Here is a 26,170-nt window from a genome sequence, read left to right as displayed (position 1 = left end):
GCTATTTTTCCTATTTCACCAAGGGGATAGCGAGATCTTTGCCTGGATGACGAGATAAGACTACTGCAACTGAACTTTGTCTGCACCCCTCAATTTACCTGCCAATGCTAATAAACCTGAAGGAGGAGAATCCATGCAGTGCAAAAAAAGAGAAAAGAAAAGGCATCCTTAACAAACCATGAAATGCTGAGCTGAGTCTTAAAAATTGTAGTTTTCTACTAAACAAAAAAAATCTGGAATAATGGCAAAGGTCAACCTGTTTGTATTTATAGGGAGCTGTGTCATGTCTCCTGCTGCATGACGTAACACTACAAAACTATAAACTACAGAAAGCACAAACATATTATGAAAAAATGCACGAGTATCATAAGTATGATAAATGGGAGTTGGCTACTAATGGGCTAATTTGAGATATTTTGATCTCTGGTTTAATTTAAAGTGTCGTTTGCAAACTCATCTCATGTTTTGGATGTCAAATCTTAGTCTCCAATGCACTCAGTAACTGGCCAACAAAATAAAAGAGTACAAATGCGAACACATAACTCACAACTAAAACAGCAGTGCAAATGTAACTAACACGCCTGCAACTGATGGAGCTGTTGTCAGAAAAGAACTAAACTCCTCACCTGACAACAGAACAAAGAAGTGTGTCTTCTATCTGCAGGCCCTATAAATAAAATCAGACTCCAAAAAAGGTTCTGCTCCTGAAAGAAGAACAAAGAAGAAAAGGTGTTTCTTTGAGCCAGTGAAGGCAACCAGAAATCAAAAGCTACGTTTGACTAAAAATATTCCCACAGTGAGAAAAAAGAAAACCTATGGAGTTCATCTGCAGTAAACAAATCACACAACAACACGACAAATGCCCTGCTTAATGCACTTGTGCACACAGAGGGGGTTTGTGTGGCTACTTTCCATTTCTATTCTTACATCAAATGCTCTTTCGTCCTGTTTCAAAACAACTTTTGATTATTTTAAGATATTTACTGAAAGCATGCACTGGTGCAGAAAACCTTTTACATAACTATTTATATAATCAGTGATTAACTGGAAATATACAGGTTGTTAGCATAGAATGGTGGGCGTCAACACTGGACTTTCCCACAAAAAAGAAAAGTAAATGTTATCCAAACATTTGAAGCTGATACCAGCAGAACACTTAGCAGTAAAACAAGTGTTTAAAGAATAAAGCTTTGGATCGGGGTTTTACGCATTCGGCACTTGGAGCCAGTTTGGCACAGAATGATGTGACTCCTCTCCTCGGTGGGAGCTCTTGGCTCAGTTTTGTTGCTATTAGGAGAGACACCTCCCAGATTATCCCATTAATTTGCACCCACAGTCCCCCCACCCCTACCCGGTGCGTTGCCCCCTCCCGGCAGGTTTGCCTTCTGCTCAGCTCTCCTCTGCACACCGAGCTGGATGTCCGGACACTTGCTGCGCTGCTCTTAATGATCAGGAGGCACCGCGGGAGCAGGAAGGAGAAGCACAGCGACGACGCACATGGTGAGCTCCTGTGACTGATTTTTGATCGTTTATCGGCTCGAGGTCTGCGGTAGCTGAAGGGGTGTGAAGTTTTATCTGCGCTTTTGTGGCGCTGGAGAGAAGCAGCGACGGAACTTCAAGTGCAGACTGTATTTTCTGTCGGTGGAACTGAGGGCTAAAAGAGGGTTAAATAAAGGCAGAAACGCATTTGTGGGGAATAAAAACTCGTATAAATTACATCAGGGGTAGAGTTATAGCTACGTTTCTCTTTTCAGTTATCGTTTACGCACTTATATTTTCATAGTTGAGAATAAATCTCATTAAAAATTCATTCTTTTAAATGTGATTACTGATTGTTTTACGCGCTGACAAATAAGCTGTAGGACTGAACTAGAACAAAATACGTTTAATCCTATAAAATGACCTCATGTAGTATAAATTGTTTTACCTCGAGTGTTACTGAAATGTAAATTGCTTATTGTGTTTATTTTTATTTTATTTTATTTTTAAATAAGAAAACATTCTAAAAAACAATCTGTATTTATTTTTTGTTTGTTTTTTTACTGCAACATTGCACAGAACTACAATTTTAAAAAACATATTTTCATTTGTATATTTCTTTTGAATGTAATCGTACGCACGTGGTTTTGCCACTATGTCCCATTATGTTGAGGTAAAAGAAAAATTTAATAAATAAATCAAAACACAATATACGCTCATAACACGATTTCCAATTAGCAGGCCGGGAATTCGGCGCTGTTATTTATCCTAAACGTTAAACACAAGCGAGAATAATGATCAACATTAAACATCAGAGTGAAAGTTTTCTGATCACGTTGCGATAGCCTCGCTGTGTAAATAAAGCTCATAATTGGCTGCAGCTAATTTGCGCTCAACAAAAGCGCAATTAGCTCTGCTGAATTGAGCCAATTAGTCTCCGGGCTTCGCTCTCAGCTCTGGCCAAAGCAATCAGACTAAATATGATAAACATTTACGTTTCATGAACCGTGGCAAAGGGATCATTAAAGTCTAAGGACTCAGGTTAAAGTCAACTCCGGCATCCAGCGTGTATCTGCGGGCTGTTTGCCTTTTAAGGTCCGTTTACAGTTTGTTGGTTTCCCTAAAAGTCCAGTTTAATAAAAATATCACCGCATTTGTCTTAATAAAGACAGCCTGCTTTTTTCTGTCTTTCTTTTCTTAAGGAATTTGGGGACTGGGGTTTACTGGATTGCTGTGAAGTGTTAATTAAAACAAGCTAAAGTTTAGTAAACAAAAAGTTGTTTGTTTGTTTTTTATGAAACTGTAACACTAATGATTAATTGGCTGTTTTTCTTTTCTTCTTTTTTCTTTCTTTTTAAAAACATATATTTTTTAATCTTGTCCAGTGCTCATAAAAGGCGCAAACCTGGCGGTGTTTTTTTGATTCATTTTGCGCCTGCTTCTCATTATTAACTTGCTGTATGACACTATGCGGATTTAATTTGCACACAATTACGCACAGGAATTTTTTTCCCCCCACAATGCCCGAAGTTGTCTTTGGCCTGACTGCAGCGTGGATTCCCAGTGATTTAATTTCCATCTGGTTTTCAATAAGATCATGTGAAGTTGGAGCTGCGCTGAAAGCTTCTTGCCAACTTGTATGAGGCAGTAAAGGGGAAATTGACAGGAAACTCCCCTTGTATTATCAAGCGGGCAACATGTGTTTTTTTTATTCAAAAGTGAAGCAAGTAAATCTTGCAGGTCGGTGCAGAGACACCTTTCAGATCTGAGGGGGCACAGATGGCCCAGGAGGATGCGGCACACGTGCACCGGACTGGCTGTTTGTTGGAGGTGCAAACATGAAGGACAGAGGCCTTTAGCTAAAGATACGAGCAGCGATAATCCATTTTGCGCTGTCTGTTGCTTCCACCTCCCTGGCCACCCCACTAAAATTAGATTATTACACCTAAAACAGAACTCCTGGAATCCGCTCCGCGTGGAATAACACACACATGGGCTTCAACTGTGCGGGCAGGAATGCAGTATGGGAATACAGAGCGCATGCATAGCCTTTCTCTTCTCACCCAGAGCCCAGGGTTGTATTTCTGACGGCTGAGGACAATTGCAAATTAACAAAGGTGTCAGTTTGGTAACATGCGCCAACAGGTGCCCGCTTGGTTCAGCTTCAAACGCGCTGGCTATAAGACAGAGCTTATATAATTGATCATATTTATTTAAAGGCTCCGTGTCTTGGAGCAGAGCTGCAACGTAAAACCCTGGGAAATCTTCCCAGATGCTATCAGCTCGATACAAATCCACCTTATTAAACAACACAGCCGTGTGTTTATTTGCGCAATCCTCATTTTAATCTATTGAAACCCCTTACAGAGGTTGCAGAACTATTTGAATTTAGCATATTTTCCCTCGCTGCGGTTGACCGGGACTGCTGCGCATGACGAGGAATGTTAAAATGTGCGAGACAGGCCAAATCCAGCTCATCTGCTCAGCAGAATAGCTCCAGACACAGACAGGCCCAAAGCTCTGCAAGGGACAAAGCGAGTTAGCAGGTAGCAAGAGAGAGGAACCACAGCAAGAGACAGGAACACAAAAAAGACACGTTTGCTGCGGAACAATTAAACAAGCAAAAAAAAAAAAAAAAAAAGTTAATTTATGAGTGATAAGTTTTCAGAAGGATATGATCTTCGTTCTTCAGTTAGAATCATAATACAGCAAAAGGCATGGTATATTACTTACAGAGACAGGCCAAGCATGAAAAATGAACATGCATGGATATGGAAAACTATGGATGTATTGCTGTTATTACCCCATAAGATCACATCTCTCTCTCTCTGAAAGCTCCACCAGACTCCTAAATCTACAGAAAGACTCAGTGCAAAACTGTCTAGCAAGCAAATGCTTTTGCAAACAGCATTTTCAGCTGCACCGAAACACCTTATTGAGTTTCCTATTCACTTACATATTCCTATCCATTTATTCAGATGTGAAAAACTTATATGCATGTGCATGAACTCCTGCAGCTTCAGCCTCTACAAAATCATTAAACCACTTTTTTGTTTCTGCTCCCGGCATCTCTGCTGCTTTCAAGTTCAGACACATTTCAGCGTTATGAAGAACGGGAGATTTACATCGGGAAATAAACGAGGACTGCAGAGCACGAACACCAGCGCCGCTCTCCTTGCTCTCTCCTGTTCGACTATGCTGTAAACATGCCCCCAGGTTGTCAGCAAGTATTTTTCCAGCCCCTTGCCAGCCAAGCATAGCTGCTTCTAAAGATCACCCGCCGGAGATGTTGTTGATCTCATCATACCACTATTTGGCTGTATAAGCTTTTTGAGAGGCAGATTGCTGCCAAGTTATTTCAAAACTTCTGCTCACAGGGTCCTCAAACTGAATGCATAGTTGTTATATCAACAGCTATTGTGTGCATTAAGTTTGCAACTAAGAAAAAGTAGACAAAACTGAAACGGAGATCGAGGCCTCTTCTTGGAGTTAACGGGAAATTCATTCAGAGGAAATCCCGCTCGTCTTCAGCATTTCCGTCCCCGGCATGCTGGCTGTGTGAATTTATTGAAAGTGGTAGAGAAAAACCGTAGTTGAAACCATATCTGCTGGGTTGCATTGGCCATACGAGACAGTTGATCTAGTCTCTGCATTTGGCCTAGAGGGGCGCATTAAAAACCTCAAGGGCCTCACTTAGATGAGCATCCATTTATCAGAGTGGGTGTAATGGGCAAATGTTTAATTAGTCATGTAATGTGACAAAGACAAGAGCAAGTGCATGTCACGGGAATGTTAAACGACCTACCCCTTTCTCTTCACCCCCACCACCCGCCTACACGCTTATAACTGCCCATTCGCTGAATTCCTGACTGAAATCTCACCACTACTTCCCTGAATCCTCTGGTAGCTTTTTATCCTGCTCATCATCCCTTTGACTTGTCTCCCCTTCTTATACAACCGGTATATCGATACCACATGAAACCAGAGAGCCAATTAATCAGCCGATCAACTTATACGTCTTGCTTTTTATCAGTGTGTTCAGGTTCCCGTGGGGCATGTCTCGACACGTCAGGAATGGCTAGCCGAGGCATTCTGGATCACAGGAATGTGGCTCTCTGGGACCAGGGTCACAGTCAGACCACTAATCACTGCACTTGTTACTTGTTTCCTTTAGCAACGCCACAAAACACAGGCGCCTGCTGAGCCTGTTATTCCCCTTTTGTGCTCAATCAAGTTTAGCTGATTTATTTTCTAGCATTTGGTTGCTTTTGGACATTTGCAGTTTGTCCCCAGGCAGCCGAGAGACCGCCGTGACCTGCACACAGGACCCCTCAGAGTTGTGTGGTCCCAAAAGGGAGGCCTCATATTTCGGTCGTTGGCTAATTGAGCGGCATGACGAGGCCGGAGAGGCTCTCAGCCCCGTTCCTCTCCTACGGGTTTGGTTTATGCAGCCCTGCTGACTTTGCTGTCAGTGTCAAACGCTTGTTAGGGCATCATCAATCTCACAGCAGTTAAGAATATTCCCAGAACAGAATGAAAGGGGCAGGTGATAGATGGGCAGGGAGACGGGAGAGTGGAGGAAAAGTTGTTTGAAACCGCCGAAGGATGGCGGATATAAATGAGAAGATGACAGCCCATTTAATGAAGAAAAGAAATCATTTCCCAAAAGCGAAAGGAGAAAGGTGCTGAACTCACCCTGCAATGGAGAAACTTACGTAGTGCTCATTGGGAAATGTGCTTCTGGGCTTTGTGTGAGCAGCGAAAAAACGATAAATCACTGGGCCCAGAGAAAGTAGGTGCATTGTCCATTTTGTCCGGATGCCAAAGCGGACGAATTCTAGTATCAAATCATGACAGAAAAATAAATTACACTCATCACCAATTACACGAAACGGGAAGCGGATTTGTTTGCACTGCAGACCTACACAAGTCAGGGTTTGTCTCTTCAACGGAAGTATCCGAGTAGGGGCTCAAGTCGAACACACATTTCATTCCATAAATCATTTCTACCATCCCAAATGCTAATCTCCAAGTCCTCTTCCTCCCTCTCTGTTTCTCCGTGCCCTCTTTCCTACACCACGACACTACTACACTGCTCATGGTCGGGGCCCTCGCTGCGGTGGCTGCAGCAATGACCAACGGTAAAGATATTTGGAAAGGGAGCAATAAATATGATGGATGTGGTCCAGCTCAGGTTTTAGCCCCAGCTGTCGGGCATGTTTTTTGTTATTTCAGACAGACCTGCTGGGTGCGCGCCCTTCTTCACCCGCATTCATCCACTCGTTTTGGGGTTAAGGAGCGTTTTAAGATGGATAAGTTCTTATAAGTTCTCAAGTTCAAGGGTTCAAACCGGTGGCTGACACTACTGGGAAGATGGGAGATTACATTTTTACAGGATGAAGTCTTTACTGGCAACTACTGAAAGCCAATAAGGTGAACTTGCAGTGATGCAATCAGTTGGTATGGTGTGTTTTCAATAAGGGGACAGGTGGTCCTTCTTAGATTTCCTTCTTCGGCTTCAAATGCGTATCATATAAATCAATCAGTTAGTCTTTTGTTCTTTTCTGATCACGCTCCTGTGGTTTTCCTCTTTAAAAAATGATTTTTTCCTCTCACAGGCTGGATGACATGATGTTCCAACCCTTTTCCCCTCCTCCCTCCACCTCTTTTTGTCCTGTTTTCCTTCTACTCCTCTTCCTCTGTCTTTCCCTCATTTCCTCTTCCCTTCCCCAACCGCCGTTGAGCTGGAATTCACCTAATGACCCCTGCTACCACACAGTTGGCCGTCCGCGACACTGCCTGTCAGAGTTTATCAATGCTGCCTACGGGGTTCCAGTCAACGTGAACCACTCGCTACAAGGAAATGACTATAACAGCCACATCACCACCTTAACCGACCTCAACAATCCCCACAACCTCACATGTTGGATGGCCGATGCAGGTACTGACACAGGAGACTGGGTCCTTACCCTACCGCTGGGCCGCCGCTTTGAGATCACATACATAAGTTTTCAGTTCTGTCACCAAAGGGAGCCATTGGACCCCATCTCCATTTCCATCCTCAAGTCGATGGACTTTGGGCGCACCTGGAGGCCAATGCAGCACTACTCCAGCGACTGCCTCAGGAACTTCAAGCTACCTTCACAAACAGTGGCCCAAACGAGACATCAAGAAACAGAGCCCCTCTGCTCAGACCCACGCCCTCTACAGAAGCAGCGAGGAGGCATGGTGTTGGCCTTCTCCACTCTGGATGGACGGCCATCCTCTCCTGATTTTGACTATAGCCCCACTCTCCAGGACTGGGTGACAGCCACCGACATTCGCGTGGTCTTCCATAAGGTGTCCAGTGAGGTGAAGATAGGCCACATGGATAAGACGGAAGAAGAAAGATGGCTTGACCGTGGACACGACATCAGAGAGGCTGGTGTTGTGAGATGGAGAACGGACTTCAAGGATCAGACTGGAGATCAGGTGGACAAGTTAAACACAGAAAATACACTGGCATTTTTTGACAGGGAGACAAAAAACTCAGAGACAAGGGTGAGGAACAAAGGGGTTAGAATAGATAAGCAAGTCAGGAAGGGCCATTATAAAAGCTCAGGTCAAGATGAAGACGGGCACAACGTCACCAGCAAGGAAGGGGGGGACAGTTTCAGCATGGACACTCTCACTTCTCCTAAAAAGGGCGGGAAAGGCAGAGGGCGTGGCCGCAAGAAGGAAAACAATCATTGGCTGCCTTGCCCCAATGGAGATTGCAATTGGACAGTTGAGGGGCGGAGCAGAAACAACAAAGGGCAGGAGCTGAGGAAACGGAGGAACAACAATCACAATACAAGGCCGAGGAATCTGCAGGCGGCCCAACCTTCTGCTTTTAAGCCCCCCGGCCGAGCTCCTTTTGCCCTCTCGGACCTGCAGGTCGGGGGCAGGTGTAAATGTAACGGACACGCTTCCAGGTGTCGCCGCGACGACACGGGTCGTGCAGTGTGTGTATGCAAGCATCACACAGCAGGGCCAGACTGTGATGTGTGTGAGGACTTCTACTTTGACAGACCATGGCATCGAGCTACGCCCACTAACCCAAACCCCTGTGTTGGTGAGTCCTGCATCACACTGCCTTTGAAAATGCTAACATAAGCACACCTTTGGTCTTATGAAAGAAATCAATGAAATCACTAGAAAACATATTGCAACTGTCAAAAACTGTGCATATAGTAAAGACAGCATGATTGAATCTCAATTTCAAGTACAGGTTTATAGAGGCTATAACTCATCCAGCAACTTAATGTCGCTCAAACAGCACAAGCCAGACATCTGTTTTCAGCATTAACATAAAAACCTTTGCACATCAGATCCTGACCGATACTCAGCAGCCTACAAACATGTTGCAGAGGTCCAGTTCAGTGACTGTTACTCAAGGCAACACACCATTAATTATACATGACTTCAAACATTAATACAATATAAATGAGGGCGCTTTAAAAGATTCCCCCCCATACAGTTGATGTGAAAGTTATTCTTGCTATAAAAAAAGAACAAAAGACGCACTCTGGAAGAGAGCTAAGTGTAAGAGGGCTTTGTGTCAACATATTTGCAATCAAACTGAAAGTCATAAATCTGGCTTAAGCCAAAATTTCCCTTATTTGGTACTTTCTGGATACCATATTAAAGCCAAACTGCTGGATTTGAATAACCCATTGTTAATACTTTCTCCAGCCCTGAAACTCTTTTCTTCGTTGGTGTTCACCAGTATTTATTTTGCTTTGCCTATGTCCAGCCTGTGAGTGTAACGGCCACTCCAACAAATGCCGCTTCAGCATGGAGGTGTTTCAGCAGTCGGGCCGGCGCAGTGGAGGCGTGTGTCAGAAGTGTCGCCACCACACGGCCGGACGCCACTGCCAGTACTGCCAGAATGGATACACCCGCAACCACAAAAAGCCGCTCAGCCACCGCAAAGCCTGCCAACGTCAGTGACTGGATGTGTGTGTGTTTAGTGTATATGTGGTGGGGGACACAAGATGGAGGGTAGAGCGAGTGCGTGACCCATACCTTTGATTGACTGTACATTCGCTGAAAGATGAAAAGTAAATCAGAGTGTGATCGTGTTTATGCCCGACTGTCAGAATGTGTGTTGCTATTTGAGCTTACGTGGTCCGCTCTGCCTCTGTACAAGTGTACAAAAGTGTTAATGGGGTGGTTACATTGTGACAGAGGACAGCTATTCCTGTTAGCAATATACAAAAGCACACACAAACCACACCGAGCTGCCTCATGCATCCACATTATTACCACCTGTGGCATCTGCAATGACCCCCGGTGACCTTTGACCGGTGTCATGTCCTAAGTGACTGTGACACCCTAGCTTAGCTGTGTGCAAGCTTGTCCTCTGCTCTAATACTTTGCTGTATATCCAGAATTAACAGGCCTTGTGAGTTTCACACACATTCAGGGATAATAAAAAATATTAAACACGCTCAATATTTTATCACTTTTAAGGCATGAAACAAGAGTATCCTGCAAATTTATACGCTTTTAGTCCTGATTTATTGCTGCTACATTTCACTTAGTAACCATTCAGAGGCCAGCGGTGAGACAATTACTCATTTTCTCCAGGCAGGTTGTTTGGACTTATTGTAAGGATTTGTATAAACATTGTTCGAGTGTGAACAGAGCTGCTGAGGAGAGGCTTCCTCTCCCCATCTGTCTTCTCTCATTGGCCCTTATCCTTTGAAAGCACTGGTAAATAAAAAGCTTTGCAATGTAAACTATGGCAAATCCAGGCAGTAATCATTATACCGTGTAACAGGCAACACTGCTAATATCTACTTAAGAAGGTTCATCTTCACTAAAAAAAACTTACCTAAAAGAAACACCAGAGTGATAATGATTCCCTGCAATGGTGTGCAATTTTGTTAATATCTCCACTGAGGAATTTGTCTTTGTTTACCCATCAGGAAACAGACGCCCACCTGGCGTTAGTATAGGCCTTCTGTAATGCTCAGTGACACGCTTGAGGACACATGCTTGTCATTCAGGATTAAACCAGGTCCTGTCACTGATGGATGCATTTATAAGTCCTGTTGTCATGTCTTTCCTTTGTTATGTTATTTTTAACATATCTTAAACCTATCCAGAATATAGATTATTTCAACTGGCTCTGCTCACCATTTTAGCATCTTTTAGCTTGTTATTTTGGTTTACAACCTGCTTGTTGGTGGACAAGAAAACTGAGGCAAAAACAGTACAGAGCTTTAAAATACAGGCTAATAAGCCTGTACTGTAAGGTGAGAATATGTCAGTGTTGGATTTAAAGCTCATGTGAGTACCTACCAAAAAACGTGCTTATTCAGCTTCTAATCTGTTCATTTCTTTCCCAGCGTGTCAGTGCCATCCTGTGGGGGCAGTGGGTGGCTGGTGTAACCAGACGTCTGGTCAGTGCCTGTGTCGACGAGGTGTGACCGGCCTCAGGTGTAACCGCTGTGCCCCAGGATATGAACAGGGGAAGTCTCCTTTACAGCCCTGCATACGTAAGTTTACCGGCCACGCAGATGTCCATTTTAAACCTGCTAACTTTAGCAGTGTTGTCAGAAAGAGTTTTCACTTTGAAGGCAAAACAAGAACTTCTTCCTCTTTCTGTCAGTTATTGATTCCACAAGGTTTAGTGCTACTAAAGAGTGCACAAATGAGCCACACAGTGTGTTTACAACTGCTAGCAAAGCATAAAGGCTGTCAGTGCATGCTAACATTTTCCTCACCCAAGGAAATGCTAACACAAGTGCAGATCACACCAGTTTGTCCTCATCTACAGCAACTCAGATTGTTAATATTGCAATATTAAAAATGAAATTGGAAATGGGTTTTTGGCATGGATTTATGCTAACCTAACCAGAATAGCTCTCCCTTAAAACTAGCAACATGTAGATTGATATTAAGTTAAGTTGATGTTAGCCAGTAGCTCAGTGTGGTTGTATGCAAAATTTGATATTTATCCAACGCAGCACTGCATATGCCAAAACCTTTAATTTATAAAGGCAGCTTATGTAGACTCTGAGGCATAATTTATGAGGCGAATGCATCATCAGTAGTCTGAATACATTTTCAAGACCACAAAATGTGTTTGTACAGCAACAATGTTTTTCTGTTTTTGATTTGTTTTGGTGACTTAGTTTACTAATTCCTCTTAAATAGTTATTGATTGTTCTCATCTGGACTTGAGAGTTTACACAAAAGGATTATTATAATTAGACGTTTTCATAGTTCATACTTGAAGGACACAGATTTAATAAAGCAAACATTTAACATTCATTTAACATTTAATACAGGGCTGAATTTATTATTTGAATGTCTGAATGTAGTCAATAGGTAATCAGCCTGTTAAAGACACAACTGTGATGACCAATAACACTTTTACCATTAACTAATGACTGAAACATCGCTTCCATCATGTCTGGATATTCTTTTCCTCTCTGGGAGGACTCTGCCAGTGGGCTCTGTCTTTTGTCCCAGGGGTTCTGGGTCTGTCTGAGGGATTTCTCTCCTCCTCGCTCTGTTTCAAGGATTTTCGTGTGTTTGTGGAAATTGGTGCAACTGCCATAACACCCATCAGACACAGATCACATTTTGCAGTGTCTCATTTCAGCCTGCATGTGTCCAAGTCAAGTCCAAGTTCCCATGTAATTTTGTTACATAAGTAGAATGTAAAATGTTACATTTATTGAACCTGGTCAAATGGTTCAATACTGCACTTATTTTGCCTATTGAGTTTTGCACACATGTGGGAGCCTTCCAGGACTCTATGAAAACTATGAATAGAGGCCTCAAATCTGAAAGTTATGACAACCTCTTTTGTTTGTTTTTATAAGGATTGATTTCATAACAGCACTTAGTCTTACCGTAATTAAAAATGTTCTCTCTGCACTCGACACCCTTTGGCTTTTAATAGTTTGTTGTCAGTCATGACAAAGTGACTTCTTTAATTTCTCCTTCAGCCTCATTTGTTCGTGGTCTAAATGGATTAAGCGACTCTATCAAGCTGTGTAAGCCTTTATCAAATTGTAGCTCAGTATAAATAGGGCCGCTGCGCTTCAGTTTAATTTGGCCCGATCTCCTCGGCGTGTCTCCTTTTCATCATCCCTGGATGGTTTCCACAGCAGCGATAACATGAGCTGAGCGCTACAGGGAAACCTCATCTCCCGCTGATCTGGTATCAGCGTCAGATCAAGAGGATTGTTGCCACTCACATCTCTGCGCCTGGCCAGCAACAAACATCAGCCATGAGCGCTAATCCACGCGCACATCCCGGGCTAATCGCACGAGTGCCGACAACTACACAGGCTCTGACGCTGTGTTAGTCCCAATCAGGTGACATAGGGAGCCAGCAGCAGGGAGCTTCGCACCTGTTGCACGCCTCAAACTGCCCCCATCGAAGGGCCCAGACTCATAACTCTCCTAGTGAAAGGAGTGAGTGAAAGAGAACCTTGTTTGTTTTTACTCCCAGACCATCTCAGTCTATGTATAGCACCTCTCTGCTCCCACCACCTCGTACATCTCGCCTACACCTCATCAGACAGCCCTAAATGTGTGCAGCAGTCAGGCTAAATTCAATGTTAGCTACCTTTAAACCATTTTATCTATGCTCTGAATAGACCAGGATGTCAGCAGAATTGTCTGACAGGGCTGCATATTTTGGTCAAACTAAAGCTAAAGCAAAACGGAATCCAAGCTAGCTGATGAGATAGCCCCAGCTAACCTTTGCTAAAGCTTTAACTGCAAATTTATGAAATGAAAAATGATCAAGTTTTATGATTTGTTACAAAATAGAAAACAGTTATTTCCCATATTTAAAGCAAGTTGATGTGCTGTCACCTCAGCCAAAGTCATCTATGACCTCGGGTTTAATCCTGCGAGGGCCATCGTGAACGATTACTGGAACTGTTATTTTGAAGCATTATCTAAAATAACTGAACTTTTTTCCTCTGAAAGTTATATTTCTACCAACATCTTTGCTGATTTCACTTCAGAATCCTCTTAGCAGCATGTCGCTCTGATGGTGGCTTCTGTTTTTGTTAATAGAGTTTCGATGAATGCCAAAGAAAAGAAAATAGTTGAAATCCCATTAACATGAAATATTGGTCAATGAAAAGTCTTCTCACACTAAGATGAGTTATCTGATTTAGTTAGTTAGTGCTGACTTTTCTCCTAGTGTCATGTTTTGTTGTGTTTTTACTTTGACCTGATATTTCTTGGGTTAGATCATATTTTTATTAATTTATTTATTGCTAATTTTATTCTGTATAGTTCCTATATTGATTTAGGAATGCATGAACAGCATCTTTTGTTTCTGCACTATTTGGAATTTTGCGATATGTGACGATTCAGACATTTGACTTGCCTTGTAAATTTAGAAACATATTAAAAACTAGAAGCCCACTCAGCGACACATTCTCCACCGAGACCAATAACCTTGCATTTCAGTTTTAATCAGTCACAGATGTTGCCTAACTGCTGGTTTGAGGTACTTCTTGAATGTCGCCTAGACAATTGTGCTAGACTTTTTAGCAAGAGAACGATTAGCATTAAGAATTGTTTTATGTTTTTTTTATTATTTAGAATTAAAAGAAATCTTGAAGATCTTGAATCTTGGAAATCCCTGTACCCTTAATGACTCGGTGTTAATCAATAAAGATGTGATTTTGATGATGATTAGAATAATATATATATATATATATATATATATATATATATATATATGTATGTATATATATATATATGTATATATATATGTATGTATATATATATATGTATGTATATATATATATGTATGTATATATATATATGTATGTATATATATATGTATGTATATATATATGTATGTATATATATATGTATGTATATATATATATATATATATATATATATATATATATACATATGTGTATATATATATATATATATATATATATATATATATATATATATATATATATATATATATATATATATATATATATATGTGTATGTATGTATGTATGTATGTATGTATATGGGTCACCTTCTCATTTAATTGTTTTTCTTTATTTTTACTACTTTCTGCATTGTAGATACATACTGAAGACATCAAATATATAGATCAAGATATATGGGATTATGTAGCAAAGAAAAGTAAATAACTGCAAATATGTTTTATATTTTAGATCTGCCAGAGTTGCCACCCTTTGCTTTGTTGACAGCGCTGCAAACCCTTCTCTAAATGAGCTTCATGATGTAGTCACCTGAAATGGTTTTCACTTCACAGGTGTGCCTTGTCAGGGTTCATTGGTGGAATTTCTTGCCTTATTACACAGTTTACAGCCTTATTTGACAACCGTCAGATTATAGCAATATTATGGCAAGAACCAATCAACTAAGTAAAGAACTGAAGGTCAGTCAGTCTGGAAAATTGCTAAAACTTTAAATGTGCAGTCACCAAAATCATCAAGTGCTACGATGAAACTGGCTCACATGAGGACTGCCCCAGGAAAAGAGGACCAGTTCCAGTAGGAGACACAATCTCTACATCAACTGTTCAGAGGAGACGGCGCGAATCAAGCCCTTATGGTCAAACAGCTGCTAAGAAACCACTAAGGAAAAGCAAGAAGTAGTAAAGATTTGTTTGGGACAAGAAACTCAAGGAATGGACATTAGACAAGTGGAAATCTGTGCTTTGGTCCGATGAGTCCAAATTTGAGATCTATGGTTCCACGTGCCTTGTCTTTGTGTGATGCAGAAAAGGTGAACGGATGGTCTCTACATGCATGGTTCCCACCCTGAAGCTTGAAGGAGCAGGTATGATGGTTTGGGGGTGCTTTGCTGGTGACACTGTTGGGGATTTATTCAAAATTGAATTTGACATGTCTACCATAGCATCCTGCAGTGACATGCCATCCTATCCGGTTTACGTTTAGTTGGACCACCACTTATTTTTCAACAGGACCACGACCCCAAGGGCTATTTGACCAAAAAGGAGAGTGATGGAGTGCTGCAACAGATGGCCTGGCCTCCACAGTCATCTGACCTAAACCCAGTCGAGATGGTTTGGGATGAGATGGACCTCAGAGTGAAGGCAAAAGGGCCAACAAGTGTTGGGGACTCCTTAAAGACTGTTGGAAAACCATTTCAGGCGACTACCTCATGAAGCTCATTAAAAGAATGCCAAGAGCGTACAAAGCAGCAATCAAAGCAAAGGGTGGCTATTTTGAAGAATCAAAAATATAAAAGATGCTTTGAGTTACTTCACACTTTTTTTTGTTTTGTAATAAATCCATATGTGTTCATTCATAGTTTTGATGCCGGGAGTGAGCATCTACACCGTAAATAGTCATGAAAATAAAGAAAAAACATTAAATAAAAAGGCGTGTCTAACCTTTTAACTGGTAGTGTACATAGAATAGCATGTCACTAGTCAGCTAGTCACTAAATTCTGATAGAGACCCAGTCATTTTGTTCTGGAAGCAGGCCTGACATGACAGAAATTGCTCAGTTCAGAAAATTTTCTGAAATTTTCATGAAATTTTAGGAGATCAGGCTTGGTAGTTTTTACTAGAGATGGACCGATCCGATATTACGTATCGGTATCGGTCCGATACTGACCTAAATTACTGGATCGGATATCGGAGAAAAATAAAAAATGTAATCCGATCCATTAAATATCACGAAAGCACCTCACAAAACTTGCAACACGCCGTAACTCGCCTCAGAACGTTAGCACGTCGGAGCAGTATGCATCACGTGATAGAGCGGCTGTGGCATGCGGGACCTGTCGGTGGTCTGGATAGCATTTGGAGCTTCGCTAGCAACCCGGCATTTCATCTCCGACAAAGTTATCCCGAGAGAAGTAAAGCAAGTGTGTAAGTCCATCTCTGAATGTTTGTAAAGCATTCCTGTGTTAAGCTTAACAAACGATATATGGAGCGACTGCCTCTTCTTGCTGCTACTTCAATCATGAAACTGCTTAACGATCAGCTGATCGGCTTTTCAAATCAAAATCAAATCAAATCACTTTTATTGTCACATCACATGTGCAGGCACACTGGCACAGCACATGCGAGTGAAATTCTTGTGTGCGAGACCGTCGTGAGTCCGTGTCTCTTCTTTGTTTTTGGCCCACTTTGCACCAGAAAGAGGAAACCAGCGGCTGAACAGCAGCAGCACGTTTAAGCTTGATCAGCTGTTGTTAGAATGTATTTAATATTACTTTCTACTCCAGGATCTTTTTCTACATAGCTGACGCTGGTAACTGTGCTGGGGCGGATCTAGCAAAGTTTAGCCAGGGGGGCCGATAGGGCATTAACAGGAAAAGGGGGCACAAAGACATACTTTTCTTTCTTATTCTCATTTAAAATGTCGAGCTTTTAATAAATAATTATCTGACACCCAAAGTTTTAATTTGATGTAAAATGAATAGAAGTCCATTACTGTATATAGTAACTATTAAGTCTAATATATATACCCTAGTAAGCTATAGTACTTTTTCCTTTGGGAAGGTACCATCTGTGCAGTCTGCAATTTTGTTGAAGAAAGATGTTGAATCTATTTAATATTTCTTGAAAAATAATTGATTTCTGTGCATTTTTTTTCACACTGCATCAAATTAAGGTTGATTACGTCGATTAAGCATCATGAGGTGGAGCGTGAGGGGTGGTTCCCTATTTTTTATTTATTTATTTTTGTTGCTGGGAGTTGGAACCCTATTAGTTAGGTTGCTTAATATTTACGCTAAGTACTCTTTAAAATACCAGAATAGGGAGAATGGTGTAGGTTTAAGTTTATTAGATTGATCAGTATTGCTGAACTATGAAATATTTTTTTTTGCATACAGGTATAACAGAATAGCTTTAGTGTAGTTGTTGTTTTAAACTTGAGTATGAACTTATACAAAATGCAGCAAGATATTTAAAAAACAGTTTTGTTGATTAAAAAACACTATATCGGATTCATATCGGTATCGGCAGATATCCAAATTTATGATATCGGTATCGGACATAAAAAAGTGGTATCGTGCCATCTCTAGTTTTTACATACAAAAGATATCCCTGTCTGTCAGTCGCATATATGGATATCATATTGTCACTAGCCCTGCTCATGCAGGTAGCCCCATTTGCCTCATTGGAACCCTTGACATGTACTATAAGTACACTTACAGAAACCCACAGCACCTTCTTGACTTTTAAACACGAGGGACCGTCAGCTGGAAGGGGGTGTTGGGTGTCAGTGGCCCAGTTGTGTCATAGAAGACCAGACCTGGACAGAGGACGATGCGTGAGCTTATATGGCGGCACTGTCACACACAAACTTTTACAAGAGCCTGGGTTATGCACGCGTCACCAACCAGGATGTTAATCCACACCACCGACACGCACTACTCTGTTTAATGTTTGAGACAAAACCATACAAGAAGTGAAGGTCTGACCCTATTAAATTCCAAAAAGTAAAGTTTGCATCTGTCTGTGTGTTAGAGAGAGCACCACAGGATGGGTTTGTGGACCATAAAAGGACCACACACACGTTCATTTTGACATTTGCTTATCTTCTGCATGGGCATGCCTCACGCAGCGAGGGTCATTCAAACACAACGCACACATATAATGCACAGAAGTGAAACAGACTGACAGCTCTGGAAAGTGTCCTGAAGTTTCTCTTTGTGTGTCTGTTTTGTCTGAAACTGTGTTTATGCTTGCAGGAATTCCAGAAGTTGCTCCAACTCCTGTGTACCAACCTCAGTACAGCATAGGTAGGTCTGATGTATGGCAGTCCTGGAGAAATGCTTTGCATCAATGTGATGAAGCTCCTTGAATTATTTTTTTAAGCAGACAATCATTCATAGACAAAAATGGAGAAGAAGGCAAGTCTGGAAAATTGTATCCTGAAAGACAGTTTTATACAGAAAGTAACTTTATAACTTTTTATAACTTTAAACCTTTAAACTAATCTATTAACTAAACTTCTGGTACTTAAATATATTAAACCAATATCTAATTTTTCTACTGTAAAATTTTCTGCCTGCTGTAACCTGCCATAATAACTTATGATATCCGAATGCCTCATGCAGGAAATTGTGTAACTGACAACAAGATTTGATTGAGTAATAACAATAAAGTTTTTCCCTTTTCTATCCTCTCCCCCGCTGATGTCACTGCAGCATTTAGATTTATGGCTTTTTTGTGTGATCATATATCAGATCTCCTCTGAAGGCGTGCCACATATTTTTTAACAGATCAGTCCTTGAATTGAAACTGCTCTGGGAGCTGCTGCTCACTCTCTCCACGGAGTGGCTAACCACTCCCTCCTAGCGGCGGCTCGAAGAATGTCCCACCTGCTGCAGTTGGGATCATCTGTTAGTCAAAGGATACTGTGATGACAAATAGAAGCAGCCATATTGTAATTAGGGGAAAAGACATGTGCTGATATGCTTGCTATGAAATGATATCCACCCTCATTTGACGATTCTCTCTCCCTCTCCCCCCTCTGCTTGTCTCTCATGTAGCGGAGGAGTGCGTTTCATACTGCCAGCCTTCTCAGGTTAAAGTCAAGATGAACTTGGAGACCTATTGTCGAAAGAACTATGGTTAGTGGCCATTTTTCTGTTTTAACCACTATATATTTTTATTATATTATTAAATATAATTTAACAATTATAGTGTTTCCTGCTATCCATATTTGATATGAGCATCCACAGTGTATGTATGACAGAAAATAGAAAAGTATAACCAGTCTTTAAATTATTTATTCAAATGAATCAAATCTAAATTGTAACAAATATTTAAATTGTGGACCAAAAGAATCTATCAAAAATACTATTTATTTTTTTTTACTATGTTGTGCCTGTGTTTGTTAGTGCTGAAGGTGCAGGTGAAAGGTATGGAGCGCTCAGGTCCCTGGTGGCAGTTTTCCATCTTGGTGCAAGTCGTCTTCCGCACTGGGTCCCACGCCCGCATTCGCAGGGGCTCTCAGTCCCTTTGGGTCCCTGACCGCGACCTTGGCTGCGGCTGCCCCGCCCTCCAGGTGGGTCGGACAGTCCTCCTGATCGGAGCAGATGAAGGAGAGCAGCCCTGGGTGCCAGAGGAGAAGCGCCTGGTGGCAGATCGCTCTACTCTAGCCCTCCAGTGGCAGGAACACTGGAGCCCCAAACTCAGGGCTTTCCGGGGGCAGGACAAGAGGGGCCGCTGTCCACCAAAACAGGCAAACAACCACCAGCGCTACAGGGAAAACCCAAAACCTCAGTCTGGTTATGTCCCCCCTCACTTGCTGACTGAGAAAGATGTCGAGCCTCACGCTGCAAACACACACAAGACTGAAAGCACAGAAGTGCCGCACATGTTCAAAGTTAAATCCACTGAGGCGACACTACCCTCTTCTTCTTCACCCAATCCAGTGTGTTCTACTCAAAACCCTTCATGAAAACTTTAACAGTGAGAAGATTTAAAGACTCAAATTCTATTATATTGAAATTCTCAAAAAACAGAAGAACTACAAGGAGTAAAATGTACATTATTCCATTTTTTTGTCAGTGGACTTGACAATCAGGTGAGAAGAAAGCTCAAAGAAACCCTTCAACACCGAAACACATACCCACCTTTAGGTTTATGTACATTCTTAAGAGGTTAATTATTGCATAATGAGTTTTGCAGCAACATAAAGTGGTATCACTCAGTGATGATGAATCTGTGAGACTAAAATGGTGAAATGTAAAATGAAAGTATCATTATTTTAATATTTCTACTAAGGAAAATTCTGAAAATTAAAGTCTGACTGAACTTTGAAAAATGTCAATTAGCATTTTGTCTTGAAAATCTATATTTAGATCATATTTATTTATTGAATTGTTTAGCTAAAGTGAAAATATTACAATAAATGACATCATAAAAGTATTTACAATAGTAATTAACATAATGACAAATGGTTTAGTTAATGTGCAAAAATGTGATTGATTTTTTTTTTTACTAGTAAATATTTTATTGTAAATTGCCCATTATACCATTTTAGACTTTATTTTTAATTCACATGTAAATTTGGGAAAAGCAAATACTGAAAAGTAATCTCTGAAGCAATTTCACTAAATTAAAATAACCGAACAAAGTTGAAAGTCATGTAGCTCACATGGATAATTACAACAGAATGTGTCTGTTATGTAAAACCATGCTGGAGACTGCAAATTTGCATTTATTATAAATAACTAATATTTACTATTACATCGATGCTGTAGTTTTACAGTTTAAATCCAAAACTTTCAAAACTAAACAGATTAATTAATACATTATTTATTTATTTTGCTGAACTACTTACATTTGTTCCCCTTTAATCAACTTGAAATATTTGCAGAATATGTATATCCCACGTAAAAGTATAATTTCAGTGTATTTATTTTTGTTATTTCTGTCTGATATGGACATCAGTTAAAATAGCCTTCATAACGTGTTGCTCGGATTGTGTTTTTTTTTACCTTCATGTAAGAAAAACAAAGCTGTGACACCACGAGTGCATTGGGCAGCTGGGTTAGCACAGACAAGATATTATTATATTATTAAATTCCATTTTTAAATTTGACAAATATCTTTACTCTTGCTTGTCTAAAATAATGAAATTAAAAAACTGAAAACTGAAATTTTTCATTTAGGCTAATTCAATTTAGACAAAGAAAACTCATTGATTTTTAAATTAAAACATTTAAATAAGAACACTTTATTATGTATGTACATATAGTACATTTCAATTCTAAAAATGTAAAAAAAAAATTGCTTTAATTTTCTTTTTGAGTTTCTTTCTTTCTTTTCGCATGCATTTCAGTAGTGGGAGACGAAAAACCTCACTGCACTCACACCTTTAATTCAAACTGTACAATGTTTGATGAAAAGAGACTTTATCTACAATCTGTTCCCTCACTGGACAGCTGACACAAAGACCAAACTAACTTAACCTCATTTTCTAGGAATCCTCAGATACACCATAAGGAGCCCAGATACGGATCTAAAAAACATCGGTCCAACCTGTCGTCATGACTTCTGTTTCCATTTGGGAGATATCGCGTCATAGCCCAGGGGAAATGGGGGGTGGTTGGAGGTTATGAAGACAGATGGAAGAGTTCCTATTTGTTGAGCAGCCACCTTGTTTTGGTGGGACCTGTGTCAGCGATTGGCTGTGCAGCTGTGGTGAAGGCTATGATTGAAAATAAAGAGAGAAAAATAGACTCGCTGACTGATGACCTCGCAGCGGGACTGAACATACAGTACACCGAAGAGTGTGTGAGACTGTTTTGGGGCCTCTTTTCCTTTTCTTATGAGGTCCAAACATCCGTGCAACCAGCTGGCAGCTTACCATGCTAATTATGCTTCCAAACAAGCTGCTCAGATGTCTTTATACAGTAACCCAACATGCAGCATGTTTTCTGTACACTGTCTTTAATCATTTACCAGAAAAAAACATAGACTTAGTTTTATACTTATTCAAATACAAACTCTTTTTTAACCACTTAGGGTGACCTTTGTAAGAAATCAGTCAGATTTAAGTGCACATTCACAATTCTGTACTTGTGAAGACCTTAAATATCTCATTTTGACGGATCTATATTCATCACACATATTCTTCAACACCTTAAACTCAGTAAATGGAATGACAACAATACTATAAATATTACATGAAAACAGCCAAAAATGTCAGAAATACAAAAAGAGAAAATTTTAATAAAGTTTAATGTAATCATCTTTGGCATTTTTACTGGCCTATAGTTTTTTCAAAAAAACAACTGTAGTCATTTCATAATGTGTGTTGATTCAGACCATTCATCTAAGTGTCTTTGACTAATACTTTGATGCTAGCTGGTGATAAAAAAGCTCTCAAACAATACATATAAATGTTAATTACACAATATGTGTGGATATGTGTACTGTGTGTACTATGTAAAGTGTTTCAGATATAAACCGTAAAGAGATGTAATGTATGGACCATCTTTTTAGCATCTTTCAGCTCACTGTTTTGTTTTTAAGGCGTTCAATATACTGTTTTGGTTCACTTTCACTGCTCTAATTAGCACGCTTTCAACAGCAGGCAGCTGTTTTCAGTTTAAAAAAATTCAAAACACAGCTGTACACTACCAGGAAAACAGCAGACAGAAAAACTTTGGCAATTAACTGGCAAACACAGTGGATCATTTAGTAGCTAAAAACAGATATTGTCCTCAGGAGTTGGTGGAGACCAAAATATAGCTACAAGTAGAGTGATTATCAGGTGGATGCAAACATACTGCAAGTAATTTCTTGGTATTCTGTGTTTTTCAAAATCCAGTGAAAGTGATAAATAACTCATGTCAGGTTTGTGTTTCCAGCTTGCAAACAACAACAAATTGTAGCAAAAACCATCCAATGTCACGTTTTCGTTTTGGCAGCTAAAAACAAGAAAAGGAGTTTCTGCACCCTGAAACACCAAACAACCCAAAACGAGAAGGGCACGGCTGTAAAAGTTAACAGTGCGTAACACACAAATTATGTGTGTGTGTCAGAGGAAAAAAGTGCAAGTCAACACATGCACAATCATGTCTCGGTGTGTGTGCGTGTGTGTGTGAAGCACCTGCTGCGTTGCTGCAGGAAGCACCTGTCAGCAGTCGTCTCCGCGGTGCAGCCCCTGTCGACATGAGGGTTTGATCCCAAAACTCCCCAAACACACACACTTACACCGACACTAACAGACAACTTAAGCCAGTGGCTCGCTCTGCAGCAGGGGCTTCGCATAGTCTGCGGCTTTGCTCCAGTTAAACTGACAACATGTTCTTTTCTGAAGCGCTGTGGATGGGGGTAGGCTCCCTGTTTTGGTGGCATGTGGGAAAAAAGGAGATCAGATTCTTCTTCTGCAGAACGGGAAGCAGCAGTGTGTGTGTTTGTGAGCGTGTGGTATTATGTTTACAGCCTGCCGAGGGCACGTTTTACGAGAGGTGATTCCTCCTGTGTTGCAGCCAGAGCCAAAGTTCAACTAGACTTCTTGCAAACACACCAATTTGCTTTGTCCTCAAACACATACACACACATTTAACACTATTCTCATCCCGTCTACACACACACTCCAAATTGTTGCCTCGCACCCAAGAGCTTAAGTCCAAGTTCAGAAAGTCACACTGTTTTCAGGATGCACACACACAAAGACACGGAGGCTTCTGTTAACCTGAGAGGCAGAGGGTCAATCCCTGTGATCCTGCAGCCTACATGCCTTCCATACAGACATGCCGCCGACACCGCAACCCGACTCCCGGCCAGATTAGGACTAATCAAGCATGGCACAGCTCAGGGCAGCAACGGCATGACACACACATGTAGACAAACACATGGATATACTGTACTACAAACATGTGCCAACCCTTCCTCTTTAAAATTTCTGATCAAGTATTTGCCAAAAGTATGACCACAGAGAGAAAAATTATTTCTTGCATCAAGTATCATTATTAACAGTGCATGCAACATTTTATAATGTGGATTTTGCTCCTTGTTTCGGTTTCAGTCTGTTAAATTTCCTGGCAGTTTTTGATAGTTCAGGTTTTATAGGGTTAATGCTTTCCTACAGAACATAAAATGTCTGAAAATACACAAATTCCACACCAGTGAGAGTCTATCCCTCAGAAAACGCGGCTGCTGAATTGAAAGGTCTAATTTAATGTCCAGGTTTGTCTTCCTTCACTTATTTTTGGCACCATGTAACAAATGTGCATGACACTCTTCCAGAAGTGAATAGGAAACACCCGCAAACAAAGAATGAGCAGCTGCTTCGTACTCTGACGCTTTTATATACTCTCCAGATTCACTTCTGTAACTCAACAAGTTGTTGTTGATATGACTCTTGTTCATTTCTGACATCTGAGGAACTGAAGATCCAGTGGATTACTTTTATTTTTGACATCCTAACAACAGCAGAAAATTCTTAGTGATTGCATGACGGGCAAAATCGAGTCCCATTGCAACAGTCAAGCACCTATCTATGCTGTCTGCCTTTACAAACATTCGAGAAAGAATGAGCCATTTGAATATGAGCAACAAGTCAGTTTGTGAAATTCTTCCTTAGTACACATTTCATGATCAGCCATGAGTGGTTTGATTGCAAAGTGAAAGTGTTTAGGAACTCAACCATGAAGTTGTAGAGCAGGGTCACCGGGTGACTGGGTGGCTGGAGCTCCAAACCTCATCTGTCCTTAACATCAGCACAAAAAGTGTGCACCGGGAGTCATGGTTTCCATGGCTGAGCAGGTCCTGTTGGTGTAATGTGCACTTTTTTTCCACACAATATTTGTGTAAACTGTAGTGTGCACAATCAGAGTCTTTGATACGAGTTTGAAACCAAATAAAAAAAAATATGACTGTCTTCATGTTGTGTTTTTCTTTTTTTTTCTTTTTTGCAACTGGCATTTTTGAAAGGATTTTCTCTCTAAAGGAGAGGGGCTTACAAGACTAATAGTCTATTTAAAGCAACCTGGATGTACACCAAGATTTTACAGGTTCTTCTTTTGCCTGTCAACCACGTCTCCACTTATTTTAATGAAATTCAGATTGGTTTTCCAACAAGCGTTGTGTTACATAGTAACTTCTGCAGGATTTTCTCTTTGTTCCTGCTCTGGGTTAGATCCTGCTTTAACTCTATCCAGCTGAACTCTGAGGTTGTTATCCTTTATGTCTTAAACAGCCTTGACTGTGCTCTTACAGGTCAGGTACTTAATTAATGCCTCATCAATCAGAGCAGGCTGGTCTTTGGAGAATGGCTGCATTAAAGCAAACCAGAAGATTTTCGAGTGCTGCAACAACTTATAGTGTAAAAAAAATTATGTATTTCTTGCACTATGAAAGCGCATAAAGCTATTCTGGTAGATCCCAAAATGACATTTTAAACCTTTAAATGTATTTAAGAGAAGTGAACTCATAGGTTTAATATGCAGAGCATACATGCTCGTCTGTATAATGTTTTTGCATGAGACCGTGAGGACCTGCCGTCACGTGGCTACAGCTTGACTTTTCCCATTAAAGTTTTCCCACCAGTCGCAGGTGTGGACCGGTCGTCTGGTCCCTGTTTGGCCACAAATGTCTGGGATGTGTCAGGCCGTCCTCAGCTCTGCTCCCTTTGTAGTCTGCAATGGGAGGCTCGTTTTGTCTTTGTAGTCATTAAGCAGAACCTTATTTTGGCAGCCACCGTGTTAGAGGGGACAGGTGATTTATAGCGGAGGGAGCAACAGGGTGATCCCTGCCATTCGTTTCTTTTTTTGGGAGGGATGGGGGCTCATTCTGGATGTTTTTATGGCGTCTAAACACACTCTACAGTCTATTAGTACCCTGTGCGCAGGACTCGGAGTCCAGGATTAGCGATCAAAAGACTGATGGCGGGGGCACTGGGGTAAAAGGTTGGAGGTAACATTAGCCCGGCCTGCCCAGGTGGCGTGGCTGGAAAGAGACTCCCATATGTGGTGTAGATGGGTCAAACGTGGGCTGTGTGTGTGGGTGGAGGCTTCCAGCATGCTGTATGTGGAGCCTGTGTGTGCATGACTTTTATGGAGCATACTGAACTCCGTCTAGTTGGATCTGAACCATAACTGATTAGATTTCAGGCTCAGAGTGGTGACCGCTGACCTTCTTACAAATGAAATGTGGTTGATTTTTCCGCAGCCACATCTCACCTTCACAGCACTTGGTGTGCC

At 41.0% G+C, this 26,170-nt stretch overlaps 1 protein-coding gene across 2 annotated transcripts; it reads left to right on the top strand.

The window, feature by feature from the left end:
- The first annotated feature begins 1,280 nt into the window (after window positions 1–1,280).
- ntn5 (netrin 5) lies at window positions 1,281–24,839 on the top strand. 2 transcript variants are annotated; one of them, XR_013096911.1, is made up of 8 exons: window positions 1,281–1,500; window positions 7,098–8,572; window positions 9,254–9,442; window positions 10,854–11,003; window positions 18,194–18,244; window positions 18,998–19,078; window positions 19,349–20,037; window positions 21,440–24,839. XR_013096911.1 is itself a non-coding variant. In XM_014410999.3 (7 exons), exons 2-7 carry the CDS (start codon window positions 7,108–7,110, stop codon window positions 19,909–19,911), a joined length of 2,499 nt encoding a protein of 832 aa, XP_014266485.2. In that variant the 5' UTR covers window positions 1,281–1,500; window positions 7,098–7,107; the 3' UTR covers window positions 19,912–20,277. The 2 variants fall into 2 exon arrangements, 1 of the variants encoding a protein (XP_014266485.2); XM_014410999.3 differs by lacking the exon at window positions 21,440–24,839 and having other exon boundaries at window positions 19,349–20,277.
- Window positions 24,840–26,170: the final 1,331 nt, after the last annotated feature.

Source organism: Maylandia zebra, linkage group LG3 (genome assembly GCF_041146795.1).
Source record: "Maylandia zebra isolate NMK-2024a linkage group LG3, Mzebra_GT3a, whole genome shotgun sequence".
Classification (NCBI taxonomy): Eukaryota; Metazoa; Chordata; class Actinopteri; order Cichliformes; family Cichlidae; genus Maylandia; species Maylandia zebra.
The sequence above is the reverse complement of the archived record's forward strand: the minus strand, read 5'-3'. Positions and strand labels throughout refer to the sequence as shown.